The following is a 13915-nucleotide window of genomic DNA, read 5'->3' as shown; positions in this document are numbered from 1 at the left end:
AGTCATCCAGGGCTCTGGAAACAGGAATGCTCTGACCTGGAGTCAGCAGCCAGCCCACTTTGAGACTTTGGTTCCAAGTCAGGGGGCCTCCTAAGAATGTTTGCTGGGAGACGGAAGTCCCCAGCATGTACGACCCACACTAGCTGTGGACGTTCCAGCTCAGGCCTGGACTCAGCACATGTTCTCCAGAGTCCAGAGATTCCTGCACTTTGTGTTGTCTTGCAGTAACCCATTCTCCCTTCCTGTTGAGCGGTGACTCAAGGCAGGCACAAAGTGCCTCCTGGTGGTGACCTTGTTCCTCTCTGCTCAGAAACTCCTCCCTTCTGAGCAGCCCCACTGGGTGCTGGGCAACAAGAGGACTCACCAGTCCTGCTGGATGGCAGGAATCTCCAATCCTAGCTCCTCACTGAGGGCCCCAGTAAAGGGAGGTGGGGAACAATCTCCAGAGCCCTGAGGGCTTGGGAGGATCTGGAAGTGAGCTCTTCATTCCTGTGTCTGCCTTCCTGAGTGTCTCGCAATCCTGGGTTCCTCCCCCGGTCCTGGCTGTCAGGTGCTTCCTGCTCCATGAGCTTGTTCCCAGAATCCTCTGCTCCTGTCCCAGTGGCCCTTCCTCATACCATCACCTCTGTGGCCCAGGCTCACTCACTGCTGCCTCTCTTCAACTAGGGTTTCCAAGGATTCAGAAGGAAACCCAGGAGCTTGGGTTGGGACAAGGGCTTCAGAAATGGCGCTGTGACTCTGGAGACTGTGCCAGGAAGATTGCAAAGTCAAGGCCTGCATGGAATACAGAGAGTTCTAAACCAGCCTGGGCAACTTAGTATGGAATGCAGAGTGGGAATATAGCTCAGTGGTAGAGCACTTGCCTAACATGCACGAGGCCCTGGGTTCGACCCTCAGTACAGAGTGGGGGGGGAGAGAAGAAGAGGAGAGAAGGGAGGGGAGGAGAGGAGGGGAGAGGAGAGGAGAGGAGAGGAGAGGAGAGGAGAGGAGAGGAGAGGAGAGGAGAGGAGAGGAAGGGAAGCTGGGTCACCAGAATTGAGCACAGGTGCCATGCCAGTGTGACTACAGTCAGCACACACACTGAAAACACGGTGCAGCTCTGTGGAAGCCATCTGAGCATCACACCTGCCAGGAGCAACATTTTCATTCTGGACAGGTTATGCTGAGTGGGCAAGGAATTTGAATCTAACCTGAAAAAAAAATGTACCCCTCTGGCCCAATACAAGGGAGCGCTTTATCTCCTCTAGGGTAAACCTTTGGGCCCTGAGTCTGAGAGGCCACAGACAGGAACGTGCTGGACAATGGACTTCCACCTCCAAGCCACCCAGCTACCTTCTGCAGGGGACAGGGGGCATGGGGGGCACGACTCCAGATCTTGCTTTCCCGGCAGGAGCAGGTCTCAACATGAGAGCCTCCCAGCCAGAGCAGCGCAAACTCATGCCCAGGCGAACAGGAAGCACTTTGAAGAAGGTGGAGCTCAGCAAAGCTTCCTCAGCATCTGGGCTTTCCCCTCCTGCCCTTCCCACACACAGACCCAGCCAGGCCTACCCAGGGTTCCTGGACCTGGCTTGGCTAGCTAGGAGGGTATTCCCCTCTCCTCCCATGCCGCAGATAGCATCATGATGACCCAGCGAGGGAGACTCAGTCACACCGCTGAGGAGAGGCGGGTCTCTGGGATTACACCCAGGCTTCCTAATGAAAGAAACTGTCGCAGAAGCAAAACCTCCAGCCCAGAGCTGACAGAGCGACTCCTCCTTCCGCCTCCACACCCCCCCCCACACACACACACACCCCACCCTCTCCGAGAACATCGCACAGGACTGTCTTATGCATCATCTGGCAAAATAACGTCTCAGAACTATAAAGTGCTGACGGTGACAGGGCTATGCTTGACTGGCCCCAGTCACTCCCTCCCACCTTCCCGCACAGGGTGCAAGGAGGCCCAGATGGAGACGGCCCAGGAATGCCTAATGGGGCAACCAGCATCTTGCCATGGGAATGTGGGGTACAGTACAGAAGCAGGGGTGGGGGCTGCTCAGAAGTAGAGGGAGGATTGAGCTAGAGGGCTGACACCAAGAACAAGTAGGAGGAAATTGAACTCAGATGGGCTAACCAGGCCCCTGGAGGTCACTGGCAAACCATGGAGACTGTTTAGAAGGGCGAGGGTGTGGGAGCATTGAAGCAGGGGTTTTTAATTGGTAGTGTCACAGTCTTTTAGTTCTCTGCTCACAAGCCCTTCTCTTCCTGCCCGTGCCTGCCCCAGAACACACTGTGCAAGGCCACACTGCTGCAAAGTGGTGAAAGTGAGATTAACCCAGTCCACCCGACTCTGCCATCTGACTCAAGCCTTCCTCCCTCCCTGCTGTCCTTCCTGCCCCACCCCCTGCTCCTCCCAGCCCACCTCCAGTGGGGTTCTCTTGTCCCCTTCCCATTCTCCTCTTTGCCTGGCCCTAGAGACGTGCCAATCCCTTTCCTCCAAGGAGGCAAACTCAAACTCCAAGAACCAAAGCTGGAGAAACACCTGGATCCATCCTGTGAGCACTCGCATTTCTGTGCCCCTGCTGTCTCCAGGGCCACATCTGTCCACACTGATGCCCGGAGACTCCTCTTCCTAAAATACCTGCACAGCCAAGTGCCCAAATGCCCCTCTCATTTCTCTGCTTTTAACCCTCGAAATGCATTCGCTCATTCAACAAAACCCAACAGCATGCCTACCTATACCCTCCCAGCATCCAGTGCAGAAGACACGCCATAGTGTCGCTTCCTAAAGCTAGCTCCCCCGCCAGGGCAGAGAGATGACAGAAGACAAGCCCATGCAAGAGAGTGCCTCAGGTGGTAATGGGTGCCTAGGAGAGGAGGAAGCAGCTGAGGAGGAGAGGGAACCCCCAACAGCGGGTGAGAAAGTGGCATATGAACAAAGGCCTGAGAGAGTTGACAGAGCTGTTGGAGGTTAAACAACCTGAGTGGTAACAACAACAAGTGGAAAGCCCAGGTGTGTGGCGCACGCCTTCAGTCCCAGCACTCGGGAGGCAGAGGCAGGCGGGTCTCTGAGTTCGAGGCCAGCCTGGGCTACAGAGTGAGTTCCAGGACATCCAGGGCTGCACAGAGAAACCTTGGCTTGTAAAGGAACAAACAAACCCAGAAACAGCAAGCGATAACTGTCTGCAGCAGGAGAGTCCCTCCTGAGTGGTAGACAGGCAGGAGAGGCTGGGGCAGAGCGGGTAATGGGGCAGTGGAGGCAAGTACGGTCAGCAAGGGGACGGCAGAGTCACAGCAGAGAGGCATTGGCTCTGAAGGTCCTCAGCAAGACATGGCTTGCCTGAACAGGTTTTGAAGGACCCCTTGACCATGGTGTTGAGAATGGTCTGAAGAGAGAGATAAAAGCCAGAGACATCCCAGGATCATGAGTCAGTAGACCCAATGAGGAGTAAGCAGTGGGCTCCACCTGGCAGGGCAGCATGGAATAGTAAGAGCATGTGGGGTCCGGATCTTGTGAAGGTAGGTGTGTGGTGGATGGAGTGAAACGCTGAAACACAGAGAAAAGAATGACCCAAGACTTCTCACATGAGCTGGTGCAGAGACAGTGAGCCTGGCAAGTAAGAAATATGAAGAAGGAAGACTTGGGGGAAGTTGGGGATGCATTGCTTGAGGTGCCTATTTGATATCTAAATGTGGTTATTGATTAAAATACATGCTTGGGGAGCTGGAGAGGTGGTGCAGTGGTTCAGAGTGTGCACTGATTGTCCAGAAGACCCAAGTCCGTCCCTACCACCCGCACTGAGCTCAAAACACTATAACTCCAGCTCCAAGGGATCCAGCATCCTCTTCCAACCTTCCTGGGTCCCTGAACTCCCATGCACATACCTTCCACACAGAGATACACACACAGGTACATATTAAAAATAAAATAAATCTTAAAGAGGACATAGAGTGCAGGGGCAGTCTGAGGTGCAACTACGCATTGGTGCTCACTGACAGGCAGAGTATTTAAAGCCCCGAGTTGCCCATGGGAGAACACAGTGTCTGGAGTGAAAAGGAGGCCATGTTTGGAAGGTAAAGTGTGCCAATTGTGTCAAGACACTGCTGATGGGTCAAGGGGAATGAGGGCTGAGGAGACCACAGGGTCAGCAACAGAGGCCGCTGGTGATCTTTACTGGAAGCATTCTCCCATTGTTTTATTTCCTTCTCCCTCTTTGGACAAACAGCTGACAAAAAAAAAATAATAATGCTCGCCCGAGTAGGTTTCTCATAGAAAAAGCACTGATGTAACGTGGTATATATATGTATATATATATATCATACATATATATGATACATATGTATATCTATATATATATGTGTGTGTGTGTGTGTATATATATATATATATATATATATATATATATATATATATATATATAAAATAAATATGCCCCAAGAATTCAAGCAAACATATGTGTCCCCAACCATAAAACAAGGCCATGCACTAGAATGTAAAAGGCGAGCAGGAGCTTGGAGTCCTGACTATCTATAATATTGCCGACTGTGATCATCTCCACTGGCTTATGAGTCTTCGTTTTGTATCCAGGTGCTTACAGCCTTGTCTCTGTAACCCAACCAGAGAATTATGAATGATTCAGGGAACCTGTGAGGATAGGGCTGTAACTCAGCTCCAGGATACACCTGAGGGTTGAAGGTGGCAGCTCCAAGTCACATGGATAACTTGACACACACTATCTGGGACAACGTAGACAATGAAGAATAAAGATCTTCTGAGGGTCTCAAATCAGAAATGTGTCCACATCAGCCCCAAAGAGGCCTGCTATAGCATCAGCCCCTGTAAACAACCCAACCATGAAGAGTAGATAGGACCTGCAAAGGGCCTCTGAGCACTGAGTCTATCTGCAGAGATGCATCGAGCTGTCTTCTCTCTGCAAGACTTCTTCCTTGGAGCTGTGTATACCTTGTCTCCTATACACAGCCCCCCTGCCTTGAGAGAATTAGCTCTGGATATCCACATTCCTCCAGAGCCTCTGGCTGCAACTATTAGTATTCTAACTCTCTGGTGGTTAGCCACACTTAGAGTGGGGGGAAAAGCCTTTGGATATGAGCAAAGCAAAATTAATGTCCCCATAATGGCAATTGTGGTGGACTTATAGGGAAAATACGACTATAATGTTTATGTGTTTATATGTTTTTAATGTTTATAGGTTGCCTGCTCCAGCCCGCATCCTGATGAGAATAGGTGTGCCTGAATTAGTTCACTGTGAAGGACGTTATAGACATGAAGAGTTTCTGCTAACTACCCAAGCTCATAAAAGCCTTTAAATGGCTTTTTTCATTTTTTATGAGGCCAATCCTCATGTCCACACACACATAAAAGGAGTGAGAGGGATCCACTAGCCTCATAGAGACTCCCAGCTCCAGCTCACCCCACTCCACATTGCTCCTCAGCTGTCATCCACAAAGCCACCATGTCTTGCCGCTCCTACCGAGTCAGCTCTGGTCGTCGTATGGGCAGTTTCAGTTCTTGCTCAGCAATGGCGCCTCAGAATCTGAACCGCTTCCGGGCCAGCTCTGTCTCCTGCAGGAGCGGGTCTGGCTTCCGTGGCTTGGGTGGCTTTGGTAGTCGGAGCGTCATCAACTTTGGATCACCCTCACCTCGGATAGCAGTTGGGTGCTCCCGTCCTATCCGCTATGGAGTTGGCTTTGGAGCTGGCAATGGGATGGCCTTTGGCTCTGGTGATGGGAATGGAGTTGGTCTAGGCTTTAGGGCCAGCAGTGGTGTTGGCCTGGGGTTTGGAGCAGGCTGTGGCCTTGGCTATGGTTTCGGCGGCCCTGGCTTTGGTGGTCCTGGCTTTGGCTACAGAATTGGAGGAATTGGAGGTCCATCAGCCCCCTCTATCACAGCTGTGACTGTTAACCAGAGCCTGCTGACTCCCCTCAACCTGGAGATCGACCCCAATGCCCAGAGGGTGAAGAAAGATGAGAAGGAGCAGATTAAGACCCTCAACAACAAGTTTGCGGCCTTCATCGACAAGGTGCCTTGCTGGCTGACCCGGGATAGGCACTGAGAGTAAAGGGTACTAGGGTGCTCTTCCATTTCAGGAGAGCCGACCAGGGTTTGAGCCATTACATTAAGTACTTAAGGCATCCACCAAAGGCATTGAGGGATGGGTGGCTTGTAGACTGTTCTGCACTGAAAACAGACAAACCATAGGAGCTGCTGCGTGGAGAGACAGACTAAGACGCTGGCCAGTTTCTGGAGAAAAGGAAGATGATCCAGCCAAATCTACAGGCAGACGGGCAAACCAAGCATTGTTTCTTGGTTGCTTAGAAATGTCTCCTACACAGGTGGAGACTTCACCCAGGTGTTTGATTGACTCATGCTTAAAATCTTTCATCCTTTAAGATCACAGTGTTCCCAAAGGAGATTTTCATAGTTCCTGAGACAGATGGTCTCAGTCATTCAGCCTCGGGAGAGAGAAGAGAGCAGAGTGATTTTCATGTAAAAGACAAAGAATTCATACACCCAACATAGGCTACCAAGATGTGGTTGGGATTGAGGGAAATACAGATGACCACCAATAGCTGATACAGAAAGATAATGGTATGAATATTCCCAATATACCCAGTTGGCCGTGTCTGCACGGAGATGAAGCTTGGTCTCTGGAGACGGGAAAGAATCTCTGTGAGCTCATTTTGCTGTGGAGCCAAGGAGCTCGGCTAATAGAATATCAGAGATGCTGGTCATGGTGTACAGTCCCAGGGAGCCACCTCCAAGTACCACAGTGACCCCCAATGTACTGTCACTGCTGTGTACTCTGCAAGGGATGGCTGACATCTACTCTCACAGGCCAGGCCAGCAGAATCCCATCCTTTGAACATCCTCATGACATGTGAGGAGGGAGAAATGATACTGTAATGTTTTTGTTAGTAGCAAAGACTCACTGGGTGTGAGGAAAGAGAGGGCCATGGCCCTGTTTCCCAGCTTCTGATGATTTAGAGGCATGATGGCCGCAGGAATAGCACAAATGATGTACGACAGGCTGTCTGAAGAATGTGGCTGCACCGTCAAGCCCTTTAATGCATTGCCTTTGCCTCCTGGATGTAGGTGAGGTTTCTGGAACAACAGAATAAACTCCTAGAGACCAAGTGGAGCTTCCTCCAAGACCAGAAATGTGCCCGGAGCAACCTGGACCCTCTCTTCGATAACTATATCACCAGCCTGAGGAGGCAGCTGGATGTCCTAGTCAGTGACCAGGCTCGGCTGCAGGCTGAAAGGAACCACATGCAGGACGTCCTTGAGGGTTTCAAGAAGAAGTGAGTAAACCTGGGCTACCCACACCTGGGCCCCATGTTTCCAGAAGCAGCAGGCCAATGCAGATGAGATAGGAGTGTTATTGGCTATGAAACCCGGCTCCTGGATGCATGGGGGATAGTAATGTGAGAAGTGGAATAAGGAGACGCTCTGTGAGGAAAAAGAAATTTTGGAGTTGGGGAGGGAAGGGGCTTGTCCTTAACACTGCCAGTAGCAATGAATAAATTGACTCTGGAAAAGAAGTCTTTAGTTTTGAAAGGAATACCCACACTCAGCATTGTGTTGGGTCCTATGTCCTCTGCGCTCAGTTGCAATGTCCCTGAGTTGTTTCTCACAGAGAAGTGTGAGAATGGTCCAGATTTTCGGACCCTAAATCCAAGTTGAGAAAGCAAAGGATTTGGAGGGTTATTAGCTTAGGGGGACTGAGCTATGCTAATCTGTGGGTAGCAATAGAAAACCAGGATCATGTTGAGGGATTAGATAGGGCTTGGGGGTAGCTCAAGTGAGAGCTTACCCTCTTCATCTCCATGTTCCCAGGTATGAAGAGGAGGTGGGGTGCCGAGCCAACGCCGAGAATGAGTTTGTAGCTCTGAAGAAGGTAAGGAGTCCAAGGGAAGTTCTATGTGGAGGCACCATGTTCTCCAGAACCCCAGCCCACAGCCCCAGCAACTTCTCAGGCAGCTGAGTGGTGGCTGAAATGGCTCACCCAAACAGCAGAACCCCAAAGACTGCATCAGGTTCCCTTCAAAGTTCTGATTGGACCACAGATTATTTGAGTTTAGGTGCTGTGAGTTTGAAAAAGATGGACTCTTAGGTTTCTTGAATTACCAAGGTATTCTTTACTTTTATCTGAGAAATAAAAGTCCACGTCTTTGGTGTGCACAGGAAGGGCACATGTATACCAGTGTGTGTGTGGACAACTCGAGAGACTTAGTTCTCTCCTCCCACCATGGGAGACCCAAGGATTGAACTCGGGTCTTCAGGCTCCATGTCATCTCTATGGCCCCTTTTCCTTTGCTTTTCAGTAAGCGTCGAATAAGGTCCAGCCCACGTGGGTTTCCACACTGCAATAGGGGAAGAAGGACAGTCACAGTAGGAACTGAGGGATCCCCCTGCCCATCTCCAGACCTCTAGGTAGGAAGGGTGAACAGCAAAGGCAGTGAGCTCATCCCTCTTTCCTACGCAGGATGTAGACACAGCTTTCCTGAATAAATCAGATCTAGAAGCCAATGTGGACGCCCTGGCCCAAGAAATTGAATTCCTGAAGGCTCTGTACCTGGAGGTGAGGTTCTTCTTCTCTAGGCATTCAAGGCTGAGACTGCTCAGCCTGCATGCCCTGGGGGCTGAGTCAGGCCTTCGTGTTTCTGGGTGCTGGTTTCATACATCCAGTTCCACCCCCTCTCAGACCTGAGTGCTCTCTGTCATCCTGTCTGGGGGTGAGGAAGGCCAGGGACTTCACAGAGCATCTCCACAGCCACATTAGGCCTGACAATGACCTCCCATCATCTGTGATCCAAACCTTCATTGGCCAAGCTAAAGGCTGGGTTTTAGAATGCCTGGCAAAATGATTTGCCAGAAGAAAAGAAGGGCACCTGATTTTACTAGCCAAACCAATGCTATTTGCTTCCAAGCAGCCTGTGTAGGCTGAAGAGAAGTCAGTCAGAGCTGCAGGGGAAGGTCTCACCAGGGTGGAGACCCTGGTTCTCTGAAGATTCTGGATCTAGGAATCTCTAGGCTCTGCTATATTTTAAAATATTGCTACTTCTCAGTGGACCAGCCGAGCCACCTTGTGGGTAGATAAACATGAACTGTTTATCTACAGCTGTCATTGGTCACCTGAGGTCCCCTGGTTTAGACAGTCACCTGAGCCAGAGCAAGCAACTGGAGGCATGCTCAAAGCATATGGCAAGGGTTCTAAAGTCAGACTTCAATTGCTTCTCAAGCATGCCTTTTTTTCCGAGCTCTGGACTGAGTTGGGGAGGGGAGTCTTCCTGCAATGTCATAAAGCAAGAAGCAATGCTCCCTGTGTCTGTTTCACAGGGGACCCTATGACAGAGTCCCAGTTGTGGATGGACCACTGAGCCCCTCTTCCTTGCTGCTTCTCCAATACAGGAAATCCAGTTGCTGCAGTCACACATCTCAGAGACATCTGTCATTGTGAAGATGGACAACAGCAGGGACCTGAACCTGGACGGGATCATAGCTGACGTCAAGGCCCAGTATGAGGAGGTGGTGAGGCGCAGCCGCGCTGATGTTGAGGCCTGGTACCAGACCAAGGTACAAGACCAAGGCAACAAAGACTAGGGGAAGGGGACAGGTGCCCTGGGGTGACAACTGCATTGCGTGTGGTCAAAACACTGCATTCTGCCCCCAGTATGAGGAGATGCGGGTGACAGCTGGCCAACACTGTGACAATCTACGGAACACACGGGATGAGATCAATGAGCTGACCCGGCTGATCCAGAGGCTGAAGACAGAGATTGAGCATTCCAAGGCCCAGGTGGGAAAGGGAAGGAGAGAAAGCTACAGAGCAGGGAGAGGCAGAGTCCCTGGCTTTGAGAAGCCCCAAGTCTGGTGAGGTAAAGACCTACCAAGACTTTGACACAAACCAGAGGGCTGTAAAGAAAAACTTCCAGGAGAAGAGAGATGTGGACCAGAAGGGAGGCCTGGGTAGGGGAGGTAGAAGGAATAGAAGACTATGGAATCCTTAGGTTTGTCTCCTGGCAGTGGAAACCCAATGGGGATGGAGAGTAAGGAGAAGCAATACTCCACCCCTTGCTGACCACAATCACCATCCCTGGAAAAGCAGCTGCCTAGAGATCCAATGCAGGCCTGGCACTACGTTTCACCCTATCCATAAGGGCGGTGTTGCCAACCCCACCGGGAACCCCAGGTCCCTAGCAAAGCCCACAAGCAGACTTCCTTCCCTGCAGTGTTCCAAGCTGGAGGCTGCCGTGGCTGAGGCAGAGCAGCAGGGCGAAGCGGCCCTCAATGACGCCAAGTGCAAGCTGGCAGATCTGGAGGGTGCCCTTCAGCAGGCCAAGCAGGACATGGCCCGGCAGCTTCGGGAGTACCAGGAGCTCATGAATGCCAAGCTGGGCCTGGACATCGAGATCGCCACCTACAGGCAGCTGCTGGAAGGCGAGGAAATCCGGTGAGAACAGGAAGGAGTGGGGTCAGACATCCGGAAAGATTATCAAAGTAAGGGCAGAGAGCCAGGCGAACAAACCTGGAATGAGCAATCTCTAGAGAGAACAATACATTTTCCAAAATTATTAGTCGGTTGCCCTTGACACAGGATTAAGAAGATGCTGTGCTGTCAAATGTGCTTACAAGCAAGCTGCACCAGGTCATAGGCATTTTGTCTGGCTGATTAATTGGTTAAAATAATAATAGGTCATCAAATTGTTTAGTTCAACAATTTAGAAGCAATCTCTAGAAACATGGTGTATTTCAAAATGCACTAACAGTTACCCAGACAAGAAGCCCTCTGATGGCAAGCAGGTTCACAGTTCATGTGAATTCTCTCATTCCTTATTCTCTGCAGGATCTGTGAAGGTGTTGGGCCAGTAAACATATGTAAGTATCTAGCCTTTGCTCAGACCACTTCTTAAGGAAGCTCGTGAGATAGCTGGTCTGGCCAAGACAGTGAGGGAGCAGACCATCGAGTCGCTGGACTGGGCGCATGTCCTTAGCAGAGGCTCTGGGAGCAAGGAGTACGCAGTGGTTTAAGTGGGAGACACTTCCTGGAAAGAGACTTGGCTTTCAGTGGCTTTTACCATCACAGAGCCTCAGAAGGAATGGAAAGGATGTGTCAAAGAGGTGATCCCTGTCTGGGTTGAAGGGATGGGGCCATGCTCAATGGAAGTTGTCCCATCTCCCCTATCCTTCTACTGCTTCTAAATCAAGTATGGCTGTTCCCAAAGCAAGTGTGCTACTGAGCTGGCATGGCAGAGCAGGAAGAGTCCCTGCTCTGTACAACTCCAGTCTTCCTGAGAAGGGGAGTACTAGTCAGGGCCACGCTAATCGCGGAAGGACACCTGCGAGGGGTGAGGGGTGGGGGCAGAGAGAGCACACCAGCTTTACTCTCTGAGAAGAGCCCTGATTTGCTGGAAGGCAACAGGGCAGAAATGCTCCTCTGCAGAAGGTCAAACCCAAAGGTCACAGTGGGGTGGGGGTGGGGGCAGCACGGACTCTGGTGCAAAAACAGAGAAGAGAGTGTCAGGCTTAGAGGCAAGGCTGTTTTAAGCAAGGCTTAGCTGGATTCCAGTCCTGAGGTATGGGCTGTGTCCAATGGAGACCAGTGGGGCTACAGAGCAGAGTCAACAGTGGGGCGGAAATGGCTGGCCAGGAAATGATGCTGGCAAGATTTCTTGTCTGGTAGATACATAGGAACAAGCAAGAGGTACAATATAACCACAGAGAAAACCACCCTGTGGTTCTATGAAGGCCACGGCTCCCTGGATGACACATCTCACTTGGCCTCTCAAGTCCACCTGACACGGGACACAGATAAATAGTAGTTTGTAGACATTAATGGCAGTCGATCTGTGGGCAAAGGTCCATGGATTCAGGCAGCATCCTCCCACTCCCATCTGGATGGCTGCTTTTCATGTAGTCTCAGTCTTTGAGCCGTTCAGACAAGAGTCAACATCCCTTTCCTCTTCTCCACAGCTGTGAGCAGCTCTCGAGGAGGTGTGCTGTGTGGCCCCGAGTCCTTGGTCTCTGGATCTAGCCTTTCCCGCGGTGGTGGAGTCACCTTCTCCTGCAGCAGTGGCATCCGTACCACTGGAGGGGTTCTGACTTCCTCAAGCCTAAGGGCTGGTGGGGACCTGCTGAGCTCTGGGACCAGAGGAGGCTCAGTGCTGGTGGGCGATGCCTGCGCCCCCAGCATCCCCTGCCCACTGCCCACTGAGGGCGGTTTCAGCAGCTGCAGCGGTGGCCGTGGCAACCGCAGCTCCAGCGTCCGCTTCTCATCCACCACTACCTCTCGCAGGACCAGGTACTGAGCACCTGGCCCTGGATGGTCACTGCCTGCAGAAGAACCAGCTGAGCATCCCCTGCTTCTCTCCCCTGAGGTGCATAGACTCTGGTTCCAAGGGCTCTCCAGCCACTCTTCCTGACAGTCCACAGCCTAGCCCGTGTCCTCTTGAAGGACTTTTCATTGTGGTGACGCACCATCCACAGCCCCAGTGTCTCCCTAGCTCCCAGAGTCTTTCCTTCGGACCCCCCTCTCAGCCTTTAGCTACAGCAAATGTATTTCAGCACAACTTCAGAAACCAGCGCACCTGGAGAGAGAGGGTCCATTCAGAGAAGCATGAGCACAGATCCCTGGGGTCCGCAGGCATCCTGAGCCTGCTACTTCTTGTTCCTCCTTCTCCCCTTCCCTGGCAGAAGAGGCTTCTTTCTCCCTTCCCTGGCCCCAGAGGACACAGTCCTTGGTGACCACGGGGATCCCTAAGTCCCCATGACGGTTCTCTCCCAGAGGCCCTCCCCACCATTTCTCTTGTGGTTGTTGGTTTATCTGTGATATGTGAGTCTGCCGAGTAGGTGGAATGCACATGGAGAGGTAGCTTTTCAGACCCATGTGCCTTGTCCTGTGGTGATATGAGGCCCAGCTCTGTGCCCTGTTGCTGCAGCAGGGTTTGTGCCCGCAAACCCCAGGAGGGGTGGCTGGGCGTGGGTGGGTGCCTGTTTGTACTATTCTTTGTGTTCCTGGTTTTTCAATAAACTTGCCAAGCTAACTTCACGAGGACTCCGCCTGTCCATCCGCATCACACTGAGGAGGTGGCTTACCAGAACCATTCTAATGACACTGTGACCAGAGCAGGAGCTGCTGGTGTCCTGGGCCCATGGAAAGAAAGGGAAGGTCTCACAGTGCTGCAGGGCAGAGGTGACAAGGAGCTGAGTTTCTGAAAACAAGGGCCAACATGCCCACTCTTCTCTGAGTGCCCTCTTCCTGACCACACTTAATCCTTCCTTTTACACCAGCTCCCAACCCACCACTAAACACTCTGAGGTGACCACAATAATATCCTTGTCAACTGAGTCAGCACAGTACTATTGTGTCTTTCTCACACAGAAAACCAATCACAGCTGCCCTCCTTTAAGCCTTCAATGGATTCCCATTGCCTACCAGAAGTAACCCAAGCTCTTTAACACCGCATTCTCCTGCAGAATCTATCCACACACCTCCATTCCGCTCCTGCAGAATCTGTCCACACACCTCCACTCCGCTCCTGCGGAATCTATCCACACACCTCCACTCCGCTCCTGCAGAATCTGTCCACACAACCTCCACTCCGCTCCTGCGGAATCTATCCACACACCTCCACTCCGCTCCTGCGGAATCTGTCCACACAACCTCCACTCCGCTCCTGCGGAATCTATCCACACACCTCCACTCCGCTCCTGCGGAATCTATCCACACACCTCCACTCCACTCCTGTGGAATCTGTCCACACACCTCCACTCCCAGCCATTCCCTCAGCTGCACCCTACTTCCAACCTGACAATTTTCATTCACCCACTTAATAAACATCCGTCCGTTGCCTATTACATGCCAGGCATGATGCCTGGCAAATAATTGGTAATAAAATTCAGCCCTTGCTCTTA

General features: G+C 51.7%; 1 protein-coding gene across 1 annotated transcript; it reads left to right on the top strand.

The window, feature by feature from the left end:
* The first annotated feature begins 5453 nt into the window (after window positions 1-5453).
* Krt84 (keratin 84) lies at window positions 5454-12309 on the top strand. Its single transcript, XM_036207718.1, has 9 exons — window positions 5454-6020; window positions 7094-7302; window positions 7838-7898; window positions 8487-8582; window positions 9413-9577; window positions 9675-9800; window positions 10234-10454; window positions 10848-10879; window positions 11975-12309. Exons 1-9 carry the CDS (start codon window positions 5454-5456, stop codon window positions 12307-12309), a joined length of 1812 nt encoding a protein of 603 aa, XP_036063611.1.
* The last annotated feature ends 1606 nt before the right edge of the window (window positions 12310-13915 follow it).

Source organism: Onychomys torridus, chromosome 16, assembly GCF_903995425.1.
Source record: "Onychomys torridus chromosome 16, mOncTor1.1, whole genome shotgun sequence".
Taxonomy (NCBI): Eukaryota; Metazoa; Chordata; class Mammalia; order Rodentia; family Cricetidae; genus Onychomys; species Onychomys torridus.
This window is presented reverse-complemented; position numbering and strand designations above follow the sequence as displayed.